Raw genomic sequence first — 14,934 nt, forward strand, 5'->3', positions numbered from 1 at the left:
AAAATTTCTGAATAAATATCGATCCGCTATCCCGAACTAATACTGATTAAATCACCCCAAAACGCAAAAATTTCAATAAACACCACAAATGTCTAAATCAAGCGAATAATTATTTTTCCGGGCGTTACAAAGGAAAAAGTGAATATTGGATTTTTAATGACTCAACATTAAGCCAAACTCAACTTTAGTAAACTTTGTGGAAATAAATTTCAAAAAACCACCTATTAAAAAGTGCATTGCATAAGATTACCTCAATCTAAATTATTTGAAAAATCATCCTAACCGTGAGCTCCGAGCAAAGCCAGCCAGCCCTAGAAAGACCTAGGTCTGCAACCTCAGTGTACCTCAAGGAAGTGACTATTTTGCACTGCTGGATTCAAGTTATTGAGATGATTCATCCGTTTAGAAAGAACCTATAAACGCTCATTTGTGGAACTTATTATTCTCCTTCCCTTCAAGGGCCACCAAAAAATATTGAATAGAGTTTTGGCTTCAATCACATGTTTCAAAAATGAAGGAAAACTTCAAGGTTTGAGATCAATGGAAAAACCAAACTTTGGATTTTTATACAGGGACTTGGTACCAACCTTACAAAAAATATTCAGCACTGACTTAGGGAAAATCTCGTGTTGTAACTGTCCCCCAAGTTTTCCATAATTATTGAACCTTATTTTAGCCTGTGTCAGAGGGTCAATAGCAAAAGACCCGCCAACCGTAATAGTATTCTGATTTGCTGAGAACTTTCTTGTAATATCCACAACAGCAACAACCTTCTCATCCAGTAGAACCATCTCCATCGCATAATACTTTCGTTTCGAATTCATGTCTGTCACAAACCACAATTGAATAACTCGAACAACAACATCCGATGATTCCTTTGCCAGTGTGATCTCAGAAACAAAATCGCGTCTTGCAGCGGCCATCGTAAAATAATAGAAAATCGTAAGGGTTTAAAGGGGATGATGAATTAGAGATGAAATAGGTCATATTTATAATAAGCAAGAAATACAAAAAGTTGAAAGAATAAACCTTCAAATTAACATTGATGATGCACTGATTAGGTTTTGGGAGATGAGAAACTAGCATTCAAGTAATTGCATCGTGAATGCAATTGAAGCTCTACCGTCGAACAGTTATGGTTGATTGAAAATATTTTGAAACCTAATTTGAAATTGGTTTAGGATCGGGATAGATTCAGGAAAGAGAAATAAATTTGGAAGGGTATTGTGTGTGAAAACTGAGAAATTTGGGAAAGGGGAAATGAATTTGAAATGACCCTTCAATTGTGCATTGAAACTGAAGAAATTAGGGAAAGGGGTAATGTATCCTAATTTATATTTACATTGAATATTTATGGGATTGCACCTAATTACAATAAAAACCAATATTAAATAATTAAAACAAAAATAGGAATATTGCTTAAAATAGAAACTTTAAAAATAGCATGGCACCTAGAATCATGACACTTGGCAAACTTGCCAAAGTTCTCATCTTGCTATTTTCCATTGTATGATTGTATGATTGTCTCCTTTGGATATTTGATGAGAACATTTTTTTTTAATTCTAAAAACACTAATATCATTTTAATGAAAAAAAACATCATTTTTATGAGTTGTTTAAAGGGTTTTTTTTTAAATATTGAAATTTTCAATATCGCTAGAGCATAATTGGGGAAATTTTTAAAAGACTGATCCGCTGTCGCGCGCGGATCAAAAACGGGTATTTTGAAAACGGTAGTATAGCGACAATGGCTCGAGTCGTATCGCAAGGATTTTTATTCTTATTAACTAATTACTGAAACGATTAATGGGGTTTTTGGTTGGTTTAGAATCGAATTGACAAAAGTTAAAATAAGTGATTATTGAAATAAGCAGTTATGAAATAAGTGATTTTCAAGTTAATCTACCGGTTCTACTTCCAACTTATCATTGGTTATTTCAATTTCAATTCTCCTAAGCGGTACCAGTTCCTATTCGATTGTAATACTGAGGAAACAAGCGTCGACAGTATTACACGACTTATGATCCGAATCACCGAATTAAGCAAACGGTTATTGATAGCGCGAAGAAACGAAGAAGCTAAGTTTAAACGCGATTAAAGTAAGGAACATGCATCAATCGAATTAAATCCAATACATTCTATAAGAACGAATTAAGCAAACGAAATCGTAGAACAAATTGGAAAGGAACTAAATTAAATTGAAAGTAATAATAACCTCAAAGTTTTGTGGAATTCGAATTCGGTAGATTGCCCCTTTGGATTAGTTCTCCATTGCAAAATCGTACAAAAACTCAAGATTATTTCGTGAATAGCCAAACGTGAATAGTGTTTCGGCTGCCTAACCTAGGTGAAAACACCAAAGACCCGTTTCACAACTTAACCGGGTCGACCCGGCCCATTACAAATGACCCAAACACTAAAATAAACTAATGCTGCAACTTGCACGAATTTTATGGCCCTGCTACAGTCCGATTCAGATCTCGACTTCTGAACAAAAGTCGTAGCTCTTTCTCATAGCTTTCCAACGACTGGTAGAACGCTTCAACCCGATACTCCAAGCTCTAGTTATGAATTTATTCATGCAGGCTGTTAATGCTGAAAAATTAATACGAAAAACAAATAAGTGCAAAAAAAAAAATTATAAAAACATATTAAAACATAAAAATAAATAAAACAAATCGAAGAAATGCTTGAGTACAAACATGGAAGAACGTGCATCAAAATGCACTGATCAAATTCCCCCACACTTGAACTTTTGCACTCCGAGCAAAATGAAAAACAAAACAAAGAAAGCACAAATACATCAACAGTTACTCATCCTAGGCTACAAATCTTCTTCGAGTAAGTTTGCATCGATAGTTACTACATTGCACACTAAGGACATCGTAAGAACACTAATCCACAATTATGCAGACATAAGCCTCCTAAATACACAAACCAATTCAAATCATATTATTATACCATAGCCTAACTTACTCATCCTTTTTGCTCTTTTTCATTCAGGCGCAATCACATTAAGCCCGTTATCTCCACACACTTATAGCAAGACGATCGGTTAGTGACTCTGATCCTTATCTGCACGGGGTTCTGGTACTTACGTGGCATAACCCTTTGTTTACTCAGTTGTAGTTGCGGGGGATCAGACCGTAATCTTCCCTACCAAGTTCAGCACCAGAAACCGCTGAACCAACTAACAAAGAGTCTTGAAATCTTTTTTTTTAAGGTTCCACAACCGTTGGGTTAAGTGACCGGGTGAGAGTCACCAAACTTAGAAGGTGCATTACCTTTTTCTTTTTCTAATTTTTTTTCTTCGGAACACTCACTTATATTCATCGGCTTTCCTGCGTAAAGTGTGTGAGAGATGGTGCCAACTGCTGAAATAAACTACTCAAGAGCTGTCAGAGAATGAGAATTTAAGGCTAAAACGTAATAAAAAAATTCAAATCGATTTCCATATGCAGGAGACTTACGGTGTTAGAACGATACCGATCTTGTGAATTTTTCCTAAGTCTCCGCAAACTCGACTCAAATCAGTCTATAGCCTAAAACTTTCAAAACGATGCATATTTATTATTATTTTTTAAACTGAAAACAAAACAAGAAAACAAAAGAAAATAAAACAAAGAATTCCCTCCCCCACACTAAAACAAGCATTGTCCTCAATGAAAGGACATAATTATTAAAGTAAGAGGGAGAGAAAGGAAAGGACACACCCGAGTAGTCAAGGAGGGTAGGTGATCACATAAGCAACCTTTTCTAATGAGGGATCTTCTACATTCTCTTCTTCCAAAGTGGGACTCTTATGGAGTAGCTTTGGGTAATGTCCATTTAACTTGAAATTTTTATTAGTGCCTTCGCCTTTTATTCCAGGATCAAAGAATATTCTTCTAAAAGTAAAAGTGTCAAATGGGCACGTGAATGTGCTCTCATCTTTCACAACATCAAGGAACCAAAGGTTATGGGGTTGCCTCACTACTTTTGCTACATCTTCAAGTGAGATCCTATGCACACACATGGACGAACTAATATCATAAATGTCATCCAAGGTCCATCCAATTCCTTTCTTATGCTTCTTCAAAACCTGCAAAAACTTACTTTCTTGATCAAAATAAAGTTTAGAAGAAATTATAACCGGAAGTTTTTCATTCATCTCTAAATAAGCATATTTAAGTTTTTGAGGAATTGGTTTCAGCTCTCGGGAAGGTGGTTGTTCAATGGATGGTTTGTTCCGGGCAGCCGGGGTGTCGAGAGTTCCATCTACATGAACAACTTCATTTGCAACCTCATCTGTAGTAAGAATATCAACTTGTAAGGCAACCTCAATTTCAGCACAAACAGAGCAAATTTTAGTGTCAGTACAAACATCACAAGAGTAAACATCATCAAAACCAGACAATGGTGGAAAATCATCTGCAAACAAATCAGTACAAGTATCATCAACAGTTTCAGAAAACAACTCTATTTAAAAAACAGAATGCTCTTCCAAGGGTTGTTGGTTTGATCCTTGAGCTTGCTGCATGACATTCATCAAAGTGGCAAGCTGTCCAATCTGTGTTTGCAAAGTCTGAAGAGTAGAATCTATTTGTTATTGATACTGGAGATTATTTGCAGCAATTTGTTTGACAATATCCTCTAGTGAAGGTTCGGAAGGTGTAGAGCACACAACCTGAAATTCCTTCAGATACTTATGTGGATCCTCGCCTGCAAAACCATTAAACCTAGGCAACAAATGTGTTAAACCATATTCCAATTCAAAAGGTGCATCAGCCGCAGGATAGTCAATACATAAACCATTATAGTTCATATTAGGGACAGCCAACTGCGTCAAAGTTCTTTGTTCAGCCATGGTTTCAACAAACACATAAATACCAATTATGTCCCATACAGGCAGAAAGAAATAGAAAGAAGGAAAACGATTAAAATAAATTTAGAAAAAATATAAAAAACAAAATTTAAACTAATTAAGGCAAATACGAATTTTGGGAATTTTTTTGGAATTTTTGGAAACTATGAAAACAGAAAATAAATCGTAAAAAATAGAAAAATAACGAATTTGCGATTTTGGGGGCCAAAATCCTTTAGAATTCTATTCTAAAGGAGTATTGTTTGCCGATTTTTTTCTGATATTCAGGAAAAATTTCGGAGCAAATCGAGACAGTAGCTTCCAAACTTACCTGATAGGATGGAAAACTTATCACTGTATTGCAACCGGTATTGCAACCCTGAAAATCAACAAACACAACACAAAAAAAAAATCCTAGCAACAACACTATGCCTAATATTAGTTAATAACAACAAGAATCCCCGGCAACGACGCCAATTTGATCTGCTTTCGCACGCGGATCAAAAACAAGTATTTTGAAAACGGTAGTATAGCGACAATGGCTCGAGTCGTATCGCAAGGATTCTTATTCTTATTAACTAATTACTGAAACGATTAATGGGGTTTTTGGTTGGTTTAGAATCGAATTGACAAAAGTCAAAATAAGTGATTATTGAAATAAGCAGTTATGAAATAAGTGATTTTCAGGTTAATCTACCGGTTCTACTTCCAACTTATCATTGGTTATTTCAATTTCATTTCTCCTAAGCGGTACCAATTCCTATTCGATTGTAATACTGAGGAAACAAGCGTCGACAGTATTACACGACTTATGATCCTAATCACCGAATTAAGCAAACAGTTCACCGAATTAAGCAAACGGTTATCGATAGCGTGAAGAAACGAAGAAGCTAAGTTTAAACGCGATTAAAGTAAGGAACACGCATCAATCGAATTAAATCCAATACATTCTATAAGAACGAATTAAGCAAACGAAATCATAGAACAAATTGGAAAGGAACTAAATTAAATTGAAAGTAATAATAACCTCAAAGTTTTGTGGAATTCGAATTCGGTAGATTGCCCCTTTGGATTAGTTCTCCATTGCAAAATCGTACAAAAACTCAAGATTATTTCGTGAATAGCCAAACGTGAATAGTGTTTCGGCTGCCTAACCTAGGTGAAAACACCAAAGACCCGTTTCACAACTTAACCGGGTCGACCCGACCCATTACAAATGACCCAAACACTAAAATAAACTAATGCTGCAACTTGCACGAATTTTCTGGCCCTGCTACAGTCCGATTCAGATCTCGACTTCTGAACAAAAGTCGTAGCTCTTTCTCTTAGCTTTCCAACAACTGGTAGAACGCTTCAATCTGATACTCCAAGCTCTAGTTATGAATTTATTCGTGCAGGCTGTTAATGCTGAAAAATTAATACGAAAAACAAATAAGTGCAAAAATAAAATAAATTATAAAAATATATTAAAACATAAAAATAAATAAAACAAACCGAAGAAATGCTTGAGTACAAACATGGAAGAACGTGCATCAAAATGCATTGATCAAAGACTTTCGCTTATTAAAGATTTGGACTTTTGGAAAGTGAAGTTGAATGTGAATTCTACTTTCATCTTTGATATACTTGATTCAAACAAAGCAGCGGATATGAATTACTTTTTTCTGGTGAAACAAATTCAGAGGACTATGGAGACACTTGAAGAGTTGAAGGTGAATCACATCTTTAGAGAAGCGAATCTGTGGGCGAATGCGTTAGTTAAATTTGAAGTCATGAGTGGAGATTTCGTGATTTTTGGAAAAGATATCTCGGTTTTTCTTAGAAATTTAGTGACATACTCCCTCCATCCTATATTATAAGAGAAATTCACTTTTTAGATTCATTGAATAAATAATATATCTCGTCTATTTATAGATTTATACCAGATACATTAATTATTCAAATGAATCTAAAAAGTAAGTTTTTCTTATAATATGGGATGGAGGGAGTATGATGTTATAGATTCTCCTATTCAAAAGAATGTTTTGATGAAGTTTCTTTTCTTTTTGAGTTTAGGTCCTCCCAATACAAATAAAAAGTTACAGTATATATAATAACAGAGATAACAAAATTCAATAAACAGAGAGTAACATAAAAAGTTTATATTATGATTGATAACCTATAAAGATGAAAGATGAAAAACAAACAAGTTGAGAATAAATACAAGAATTAAAAAATTATAAATAAAGATTTGATAAATTCTTTGGTAGCCATGAATTTAAGTTGGATATAGATACTTTAAGTATAAATTATTTTTAAATTTTAATTTAAAAATAAATTAAATAAAAACAGTGTTGTGGTATTGAATTATATTATTTAATTTATTGAGGATATTGCTACTCAACTAAATTCAAAGGTATCAGAGTGTTCACCTAAATATTTATGTCAAACAAATATTCAATAACATTAAAAATTATGCAAAAAATAAATTGGTCATACAAAGATAAATTATATATAACCATAATAATTTAATATAATGGTTTTGACCTGAACACGACTCTATTGGATTATCTGATGGAGAGTCTTTTTACTAATATGACCTTTGAGAAGGTGAAGGAACATGTTTACTTCTTGTACGTTGATCTTGATTTGAGAGAGCTTTGTTTATTTAAGGTGATTGAGGATGGGAAGTCGAAGAGTGTGTTGCAAGTATGAAACTAATAATCTTGATGTTGTTGACCGCCTTGGTGTTTTGATGATGACAACGCTAATACTTGTTGAAGTCGATGGTAATATATTTTCAATTCTCGGATGATGGTGATTAACTTGAAGTATCTCAAGCCTCATCAAGTAAAATATTCAAAGTTCCAGTGAAGTGCTTATAAGACTGGAGTATCTAGAAAGGAAACTTGAAGTTTCAGAGTTGTGAAAAAGAGGAAGTATGAAAGTCCGTTTGGTCGTGTCTGTCTGAGTGACCATAATCTTGTGAAAGTAGGAGAGTTAATCCTAAGATACTAAGAAACTTAGACACACAAACACAAACACACTTAAAACATTTTCAAGACCTTTACGTAACATTTATGTTTCTCTTAATTTTCTCAATTTTATTTTCTACACACTACTCTCTTCGTCCTTTATGTAACATTTTGTCCCCTTCATAACTTATTATCTGATGACATCTAAATTATGTGCAAAAGAATCATTGAAGTGTACAACCTTCAACCCATTTTGGAAAACTCATAAATATTTTCTAGGTAGGATTACAAATCCTAATAATAACTTCATTAAAAGAAGATGAGATAGTCATTTATGGTTTTGGAGCTACCCTGACGAATGTTGAATATGGTTGTGTCACTTTTTGTTATGTTCACTCTCACAAAATTGATGTACCAATTATCTGGAGAAATAAGAGTACCTGGTGATGGGGTACTAATGCGCGTTCATATAACATTGAAGTTTTTCTTTTTTAGGGTGCTTAAAATGAGCTTATACTTAGAGTTGTTTTGTCTCCCTGATGATTACCACATGTAAAGCTGTCAAAATGGGATAACCGATGCTAAATGGACTCACCCTGGTGAGTCTCGGGCTTTATATGGCCAGGAAAAGAAACCCTATTATAACACGGGCTTAAAATATACTACCCACATAAATGAGTTACGCCATACCCGATCCTAAACGGATCATTTATTTATTATTTTTGATAAAAAAACTTATAATGTTTAATATATAAAGTATATTTTTATAAATATAATACATATTTAAGTACTATATTATTTTGAAAAAAATAATATAACATGCAAATAAATAAAATACAAGCTTGAAAATTTTCAAAATAATACACAAATATCTAACATAACACAAATTAATAAAATGCGATAAAATTCTGAAGTCAAACATAAAATAAATAAATTTAGTAAAGTGTATCAACTCATGTGATTTACAAGTGAAATAACATAAATATTAGTATAATTTATAAAAAAAAAATTAGGAAAGCATGCCAAACGGGTCCCCACAACCCATACATGCTTACCCTGATGAGTAACGAGCTTTTCAGGATCGGGCTAAAAAAGCACTTACCAAATTCGGGATCTAATTTTAACGCTCGATCCGTATGTTTTACCAAGCTTGGTAGATCGATTCATACGCGGTAGCCCATTTTAACGACTTTAGCCATATGTGTTAATTTAAGTCAAGTGCTCATATGTATCATTCTCAAAAGAGGAGGGGTTGATATTTTCAAAGACCAGGACATCTAAAATCTCTTCACATAGAGGCGGGAGATCCTCTAAATCGTTGTCCTCAAAAATCCACTCTTGTTGGATTCCTTTTACTCATGCATGCAGGGCCACAATATGGCGCCATAATTCACCCAAATTGATTCGAAATTGAGCCAATACCCCTTTCTTTTTAGGTGGTGCTGATTGTGTCATTTCCTCATTTGGATCAATGGCTATTCGATTGAGGAACTATTCTTACAAGGTCTCACGATTGATGCTAAATGTTCTTGCTAAGTTAAATGACATGGACATTGTTAGTAGTTTGTGATGAAAAAGACTTTACTGGTGTATTAGCAAGTGATAAAAAGTTTTGTCATAGATGTGTTATGACATAACCCTTCCTTTTTAAGATTATGATTTGCTCCTTTGGACTCATGCCGAGCCTCACTATTTATAGTTGCAGGGGTGGCTACTCCAACCTAGGTTTTGGCTGCTAATATGGTCGATGATTATAGATGGAAATTGTCAATTTCTTCTCCCGCAATGTAAGGGAGATGGAGGCAACAACCAGTCATATCCTTGTGTTAGGAAGACCATATTAAAGTTTATAATTATTAGCGTGTTTGAACTCGGGTCATGAGTTAAGCATCTTAGGGTTAATCTATAGGCCCATTTGGAGGTGACTGATGCTTTCTTACCCATACGTCAAGGCAATCGTAAATAGGGTTGACTATCTTCTAACATATTTGACTTAAGTGAAGAGTTTAGATACTTGATATTAAGTCATGTGTCTATGTCTATCTGAGATATCATTCTGACAACAAATGAACTTAACAATAATAATGCCAAAAAAATTTATGAAAAGTTGGGAAATATATATATTTGGATGTGATTTTGATATATTAGAGATTATAATAGTTATTTTGATGTAATTTTGATAAATTGATGATGAGTTACTTTTTTAATTAATCAAGCAAGACATAAAATTTTTAAAAAAATAAATAGTTGTGTAAAATATTGACATTCTTAAACATAAAACAACTAACATAATAAAAAAAAACTTATTTGACTTGATTAAAAAATAAGAAATAAATTACTACTAACATAAATAAACATCTAACATAAATTACTACATAGTTAAAAAAAATAAGAAATAAATTACTAATTTGACTTGATTAAAAAAAAATCATGATAAAAGAGCTTCAAACAATTTTCGGTGAGTATCCGTCATAGGGTGTCGCGTTGCTGGTCCACTTCAGAGATAACATAACATTACATTACACAGAAACAACAATTGTCTCTTTTCAACTTCAAACTACTCAGTAGTTTCGAAACTCAACTTTCGTTTTTCGTTAACTGGTACTATTCCTATCCTATGCTATCTTCTTCATTTCATTTTTTATCTTTTATTTTGTTCCATTTTCGACTCTTTCACTGCGCATGAAGCTAGTTTTTTCATTTGTTTCATATCTGCACACCATGTGTTTGTTTATTTGTCTAAGTTGTTTACATGCTGTAATATACGCTTTTCAACTGATTAAGAAGTATAAATTGGTGGAGAGTCTTTTTGTTATTGTTGAACGGTATAAAAGGAGGATTTAGAATTTGTGACATTTTCATTTTGAGTTTATATCATACACTGTAGGGCTATTGAGTTTATGGTAATTGGTTTTGTACTTTTCTTAATCATAATCTATGAGACTATGATACAGATACCGGACATAACCTAGGTTGTCAATTGCATGCTATAGCACTATAGCGGAAGCGGAATAGCATAGCCGTGGTAGAATTCGAAAGGATGCTATTGGTCTGCGAACCGCTGTCAAGAATAGCGGATGTAGAGGCCGCTAGTTGCGGCCCCAAATCTCTATTGCATCCACTATTAGACTTTTTTCTAAGAGTATACATTGCAATCTGAATCCTTTGAAGAGTAATGTTATGTTCTTGCTCACAAATAATTGTTCTACTCTTCTTCCTACTTTTAGTTCTGTTTTGTTTTATTCTTCTTCCTACTGTTAGTTCTTCTGTTACTTTATGCTTTAGGTTCTTTAACTATCAAGTATGACATGATCTCTTAAACTTTTGTATTAGTCTATCTTTAAGTATTTGTGTTTATTTTGTTCGTTTTTAGTCTTTGCAATAGCAGCTATTCCGCTATAATAGCATTTTAAGAGTTCGGTGCTACGCAACACTATCCAAGATTAACTACATTGAACACAACATTGATACATAGACACCAAGAAAATTTAATAAAAGGGAAATGATTGAATGTAATAACTAATGTCAATCCGACACGTGCTTTTGAACATGCCTTCCATTTGAAGTGTTATTGCTATATGAATTAATATAGAACAGTTAGTAACTTGTTTATCTTAGGATGTGGAAACTTGAAACTGAGCAGTCATTTTATGTTCTGATATTTGTTTTGTTGCTGTTTGTTTTATTTGTGCCTATAAATTATGCTGCTTAGATGTTGAATGATATTGGGTTTTAATGTTATCAAGGTTGTTGCTGACTAACCTGGAAAAGTGGGAACTGAAAAAGTAATACATGTCCAATTCCACTGCCTCTCTCGTGGGTTGGATCCATTGATTATGATTTAAGTAAACTCAATGTGTGGAAGGATATGAACCTGATTTCTGTTGCTGCATCTTTGGCTTCGTGATTTATTTGCAGCCAGTGGCAAAGTTTTATGTGATTTTATCTCAAGCAGTGATGGAAGCGGCAAAAGTTCTTTCACACTCCAAAGTTGTACCTTTTGGTTTTTCTATTGTGAGCAACAATGTCTCTCTGAGACCTTTCAGTAAACAACTTCATGCTGATGCGGTTAATAGTAGTAATCAACTCCACCCAAGACCCAAGTGCATGAATTTTCAATTGAATTGCAGTTGCACCTACGGAAAACCCTTTTCCTCCTTACTTAAACCAGTACGAAAAAGGGCTGATTTGTTACCTCTACCCAGATGCTCTATTTCCAATGAAGTCAGCACAGATTCTAGTAATCCAGTCCTAACATACTTCAAAAACCTATCATTTGATTCGATAAAAGCTACCGCTCTGCAGTTGACTCCAATTGATATAGTAAAGTTGACGGCGATACTGTCTGTCATAACTACAGCCACAAAATGGACTATTAATACGCTCTTAAATCCTTTCTTCTGGATGTATTTTAGCTGGACTTGGATGTATTGGCCATGGTTGGTGGCCGTAGTGCTTGCAGCTTATGGGTTATATTGCTTTCAGAAACACATGCTCGGTGAGGCAAACATATTTGAGCAATTGGCGATTGTTACATCAGCTTTTACATGGCTCACCCTTGTTCCACCAGCTTATTTCAATGGCTACCTTGAAGGCTGGCCTTTGGTTTTCTTTTTTGTATATCATTACTTCTTTTTCTTCAATGTCAGTGTCCGGAAGCGGTTGTACGGAGATTATTATGCTCGGCGTCATGACCCGAAATGGGATGTGAACTTGCCAATGTTTTCTCGCCTTTTGTTCAGTGCAGGAATCATGGTTGGCCATTGGCTTGCAGCATTCGAAGGCCCAGAGCTTAGCCTCATACCGGGCGGGTGGAGCAATCTTGGAATCTGGGGTTTGATTATTACAACTCTGCTGTTTCATTATAATGCCACATTATATCTTGCCAAGTATTCAGAAAATGTGGTGGTTCCAACTTCTGTTGTGCAATTTGGACCTTATCGCTGGTTGCGTCATCCAGTATACTCGTCAACAGCGCTTTTGTTTGTAACATATTGCATTGCGCTTCGAGCACCGCTGAGTCTGCTATTCATTGTAGCTATTTGTTTGTTGTATTATAAGCAAAAGGCAGATATGGAGGAGGCTTTGATGGTTGAGACTTTTGGCCAGAGATACACCGAATATGCAAGCAAAGTTAAGTACAAGTTTATTCCTTTTATCTATTAGTCTCTCATCAGAATTGTAGTTGTCAATTTTCAAAATCTCTTTAGAATGTCTGGTTTAGGCAAAAGATGTTGTAACTTAATAACGTTTAAATAGTGTAGGCCTTTGTTTACTTTATATTGTAATCTTTAGTATGTTCAACTTGATCTTAATACCTACGGTCTTAGTGCACTTGTGGTGAATTTAATGATGGATTTTTCAATGTTTGATTTTCATTGTTTAACTTTGTTTTCTCTTTCCATTTTTTGTTTCATGCTTAGATAGTTTACTGTGTCTTTGTCGAAACATTATCGTGGTTATTACTTTCTTTATTTCTATATATCTGTTAAGGTTGTTTTACACCAAAAATCTGCCTCCTGATTTACATGAAACTTGGTTGGCCTTACCATATTCACTAGTAAAATCCCCTAAATTGTGTGTATCAAGAAGACACAAATAATCCAGAAGCATGTATATGGGTTGTACAAATCTGGTGATTTTTGTTGAAACTACTGTTTTTATCACTTCAGTTGGCGTAACCGGTTACGCCTGTTACCGTAACCGGTTACGAACCCGTGAAACAGATTAACTGTAGATGTTGCGTTTGCGTAACCGGTTACGCTGTTTGCCGTAACCGATTACACTGAAGCCCAACTGTTTTTCTGTTTGTTTTTGGGTGCTTTAAGTCATTCCAATTGTTTTGTAACTTGTACTATATAAGGAGCTCACTACTCCTATTTTGTGGTTAATGTCAATTCACTATCTCACCCTCAATTACTCTCTCTCTCTCTATTATTTCTCTTCATTCTCTAATCTTCATCTTCTTCAATTCATCATTTTCCCATTAAAGATACCTTAATTTGATTTGTATGTTCCAACATTTGGCATTAAGAGCACTGGTTCTGATCCGATTCCGCTGCAACAATGAGTACCAATGATCGAATCCCATCCAATTTACCGATTCTTGATTCGAAGAATTACGACAAGTGGTCTAAACAAATGAAGGTCTTGTTTGGATATCAAGAAGTTCTCGATATCGTCAACAATGGTGTCACACCTCTTGGGACTGAACCTACAGCTGCACATCAAGCCACTTTCAGGGAAGAGAAGAAGAAACAAAGCTCTCTTCTTGATACACTCTTGTGTCGATGGTGATAACTTCGAAAAGGTCGGTGATTGCGAGTTCGCGAAGCAAGCTTGGTTAATTCTTGAGAAAGCATATGCTGGGGCTGCGAAGGCGAAGGTTGTGAGGTTACAAACTCACAAGAGGCAATTCGAGTTAACGCAAATGGAAGAGAAGGAAACGATCAACGATTATGTGACGCGCATTACGCGCTTAGTGAATCAAATCAAGTCGTGTGGGGAAACTATCTTAGAGCAGAATGTTGTGTCAAAAATCTTACGTTCGTTGACGTCAAGATTCGGCAACATTGTGGTTGCTATTGAAGAGTCGAAGGACCTTACGTCGCTGAGCAAGGATGAGCTTCAAAGTTCCCTAGAAGCACATGAACAAAGAATGGACGAGAGAGGAAGCAATAAGGCAAATGCGGAGTTAGCTTTGCAAGTTCGTTTCAATGAAAGGAGTAAAGGTTCGAAAGGGAAATGGCCTTCGAAAGGGAAGCAAGACGATGGTGAACCTAAACATTCGAAGGGACAAAAGGGTGAGAGCAGCAACTCAAACGGTTATGGTGATCGGAGCAACGCGAGAGGTGGAAAACCAAGAGACATGAGCAAAATACAATGCTGGAAATGCAAGAAACTTGGGCATTTTCAAGCAAAGTGTGGTGCTAAACAGCTTGAAACTAAAGGGGATGAAGCCAAGGTTGCTAGGCAAGAGGTGGATGATGAAGCCACACTCTTAATGATGATTACCGATGAGTGTGATGGCATGACGGAGGTGCTGGACAGCAGCTGCAAGTCACGGGACAGCAGCTACAGCAGTGCAGAAAATGCGACAGTTTTGAGTTCGGAACAAAATGTGATGATTTCGGTTCG

At 35.1% G+C, this 14,934-nt stretch overlaps 2 protein-coding genes across 2 annotated transcripts; one reads left to right on the plus strand and one right to left on the minus strand.

Annotated features, from left to right (window-relative positions):
• Positions 1-524: 524 nt before the first annotated feature.
• On the minus strand, positions 525-923 carry LOC131627174 (mitochondrial outer membrane protein porin 2-like). The gene has a single exon (XM_058898006.1). The coding sequence runs from the start codon at positions 921-923 to the stop codon at positions 525-527; it is 399 nt and encodes a 132-aa protein (XP_058753989.1).
• A 9,338-nt stretch (positions 924-10,261) lies between these two features.
• Positions 10,262-13,175, plus strand: LOC131627158 (uncharacterized). The gene is made up of 2 exons (XM_058897991.1): positions 10,262-10,398; positions 11,544-13,175. The coding sequence occupies exon 2, from the start codon at positions 11,755-11,757 to the stop codon at positions 12,961-12,963; it is 1,209 nt and encodes a 402-aa protein (XP_058753974.1). The 5' UTR covers positions 10,262-10,398; positions 11,544-11,754; the 3' UTR covers positions 12,964-13,175.
• The last annotated feature ends 1,759 nt before the right edge of the window (positions 13,176-14,934 follow it).

The sequence above is a fragment of the Vicia villosa genome, unplaced genomic scaffold (assembly GCF_029867415.1).
Source record: "Vicia villosa cultivar HV-30 ecotype Madison, WI unplaced genomic scaffold, Vvil1.0 ctg.000351F_1_1, whole genome shotgun sequence".
Taxonomy (NCBI): domain Eukaryota; kingdom Viridiplantae; phylum Streptophyta; class Magnoliopsida; order Fabales; family Fabaceae; genus Vicia; species Vicia villosa.

What these genes read in the sequence shown, in the direction of transcription:
- LOC131627174 (XM_058898006.1), bottom strand. Translation starts at nt 923, where the DNA reads ATGGCCGCTGCAAGACGCGATTTTGTTTCTGAGATCACACTGGCAAAG.
- LOC131627158 (XM_058897991.1), top strand. Translation starts at nt 11,755, where the DNA reads ATGGAAGCGGCAAAAGTTCTTTCACACTCCAAAGTTGTACCTTTTGGT.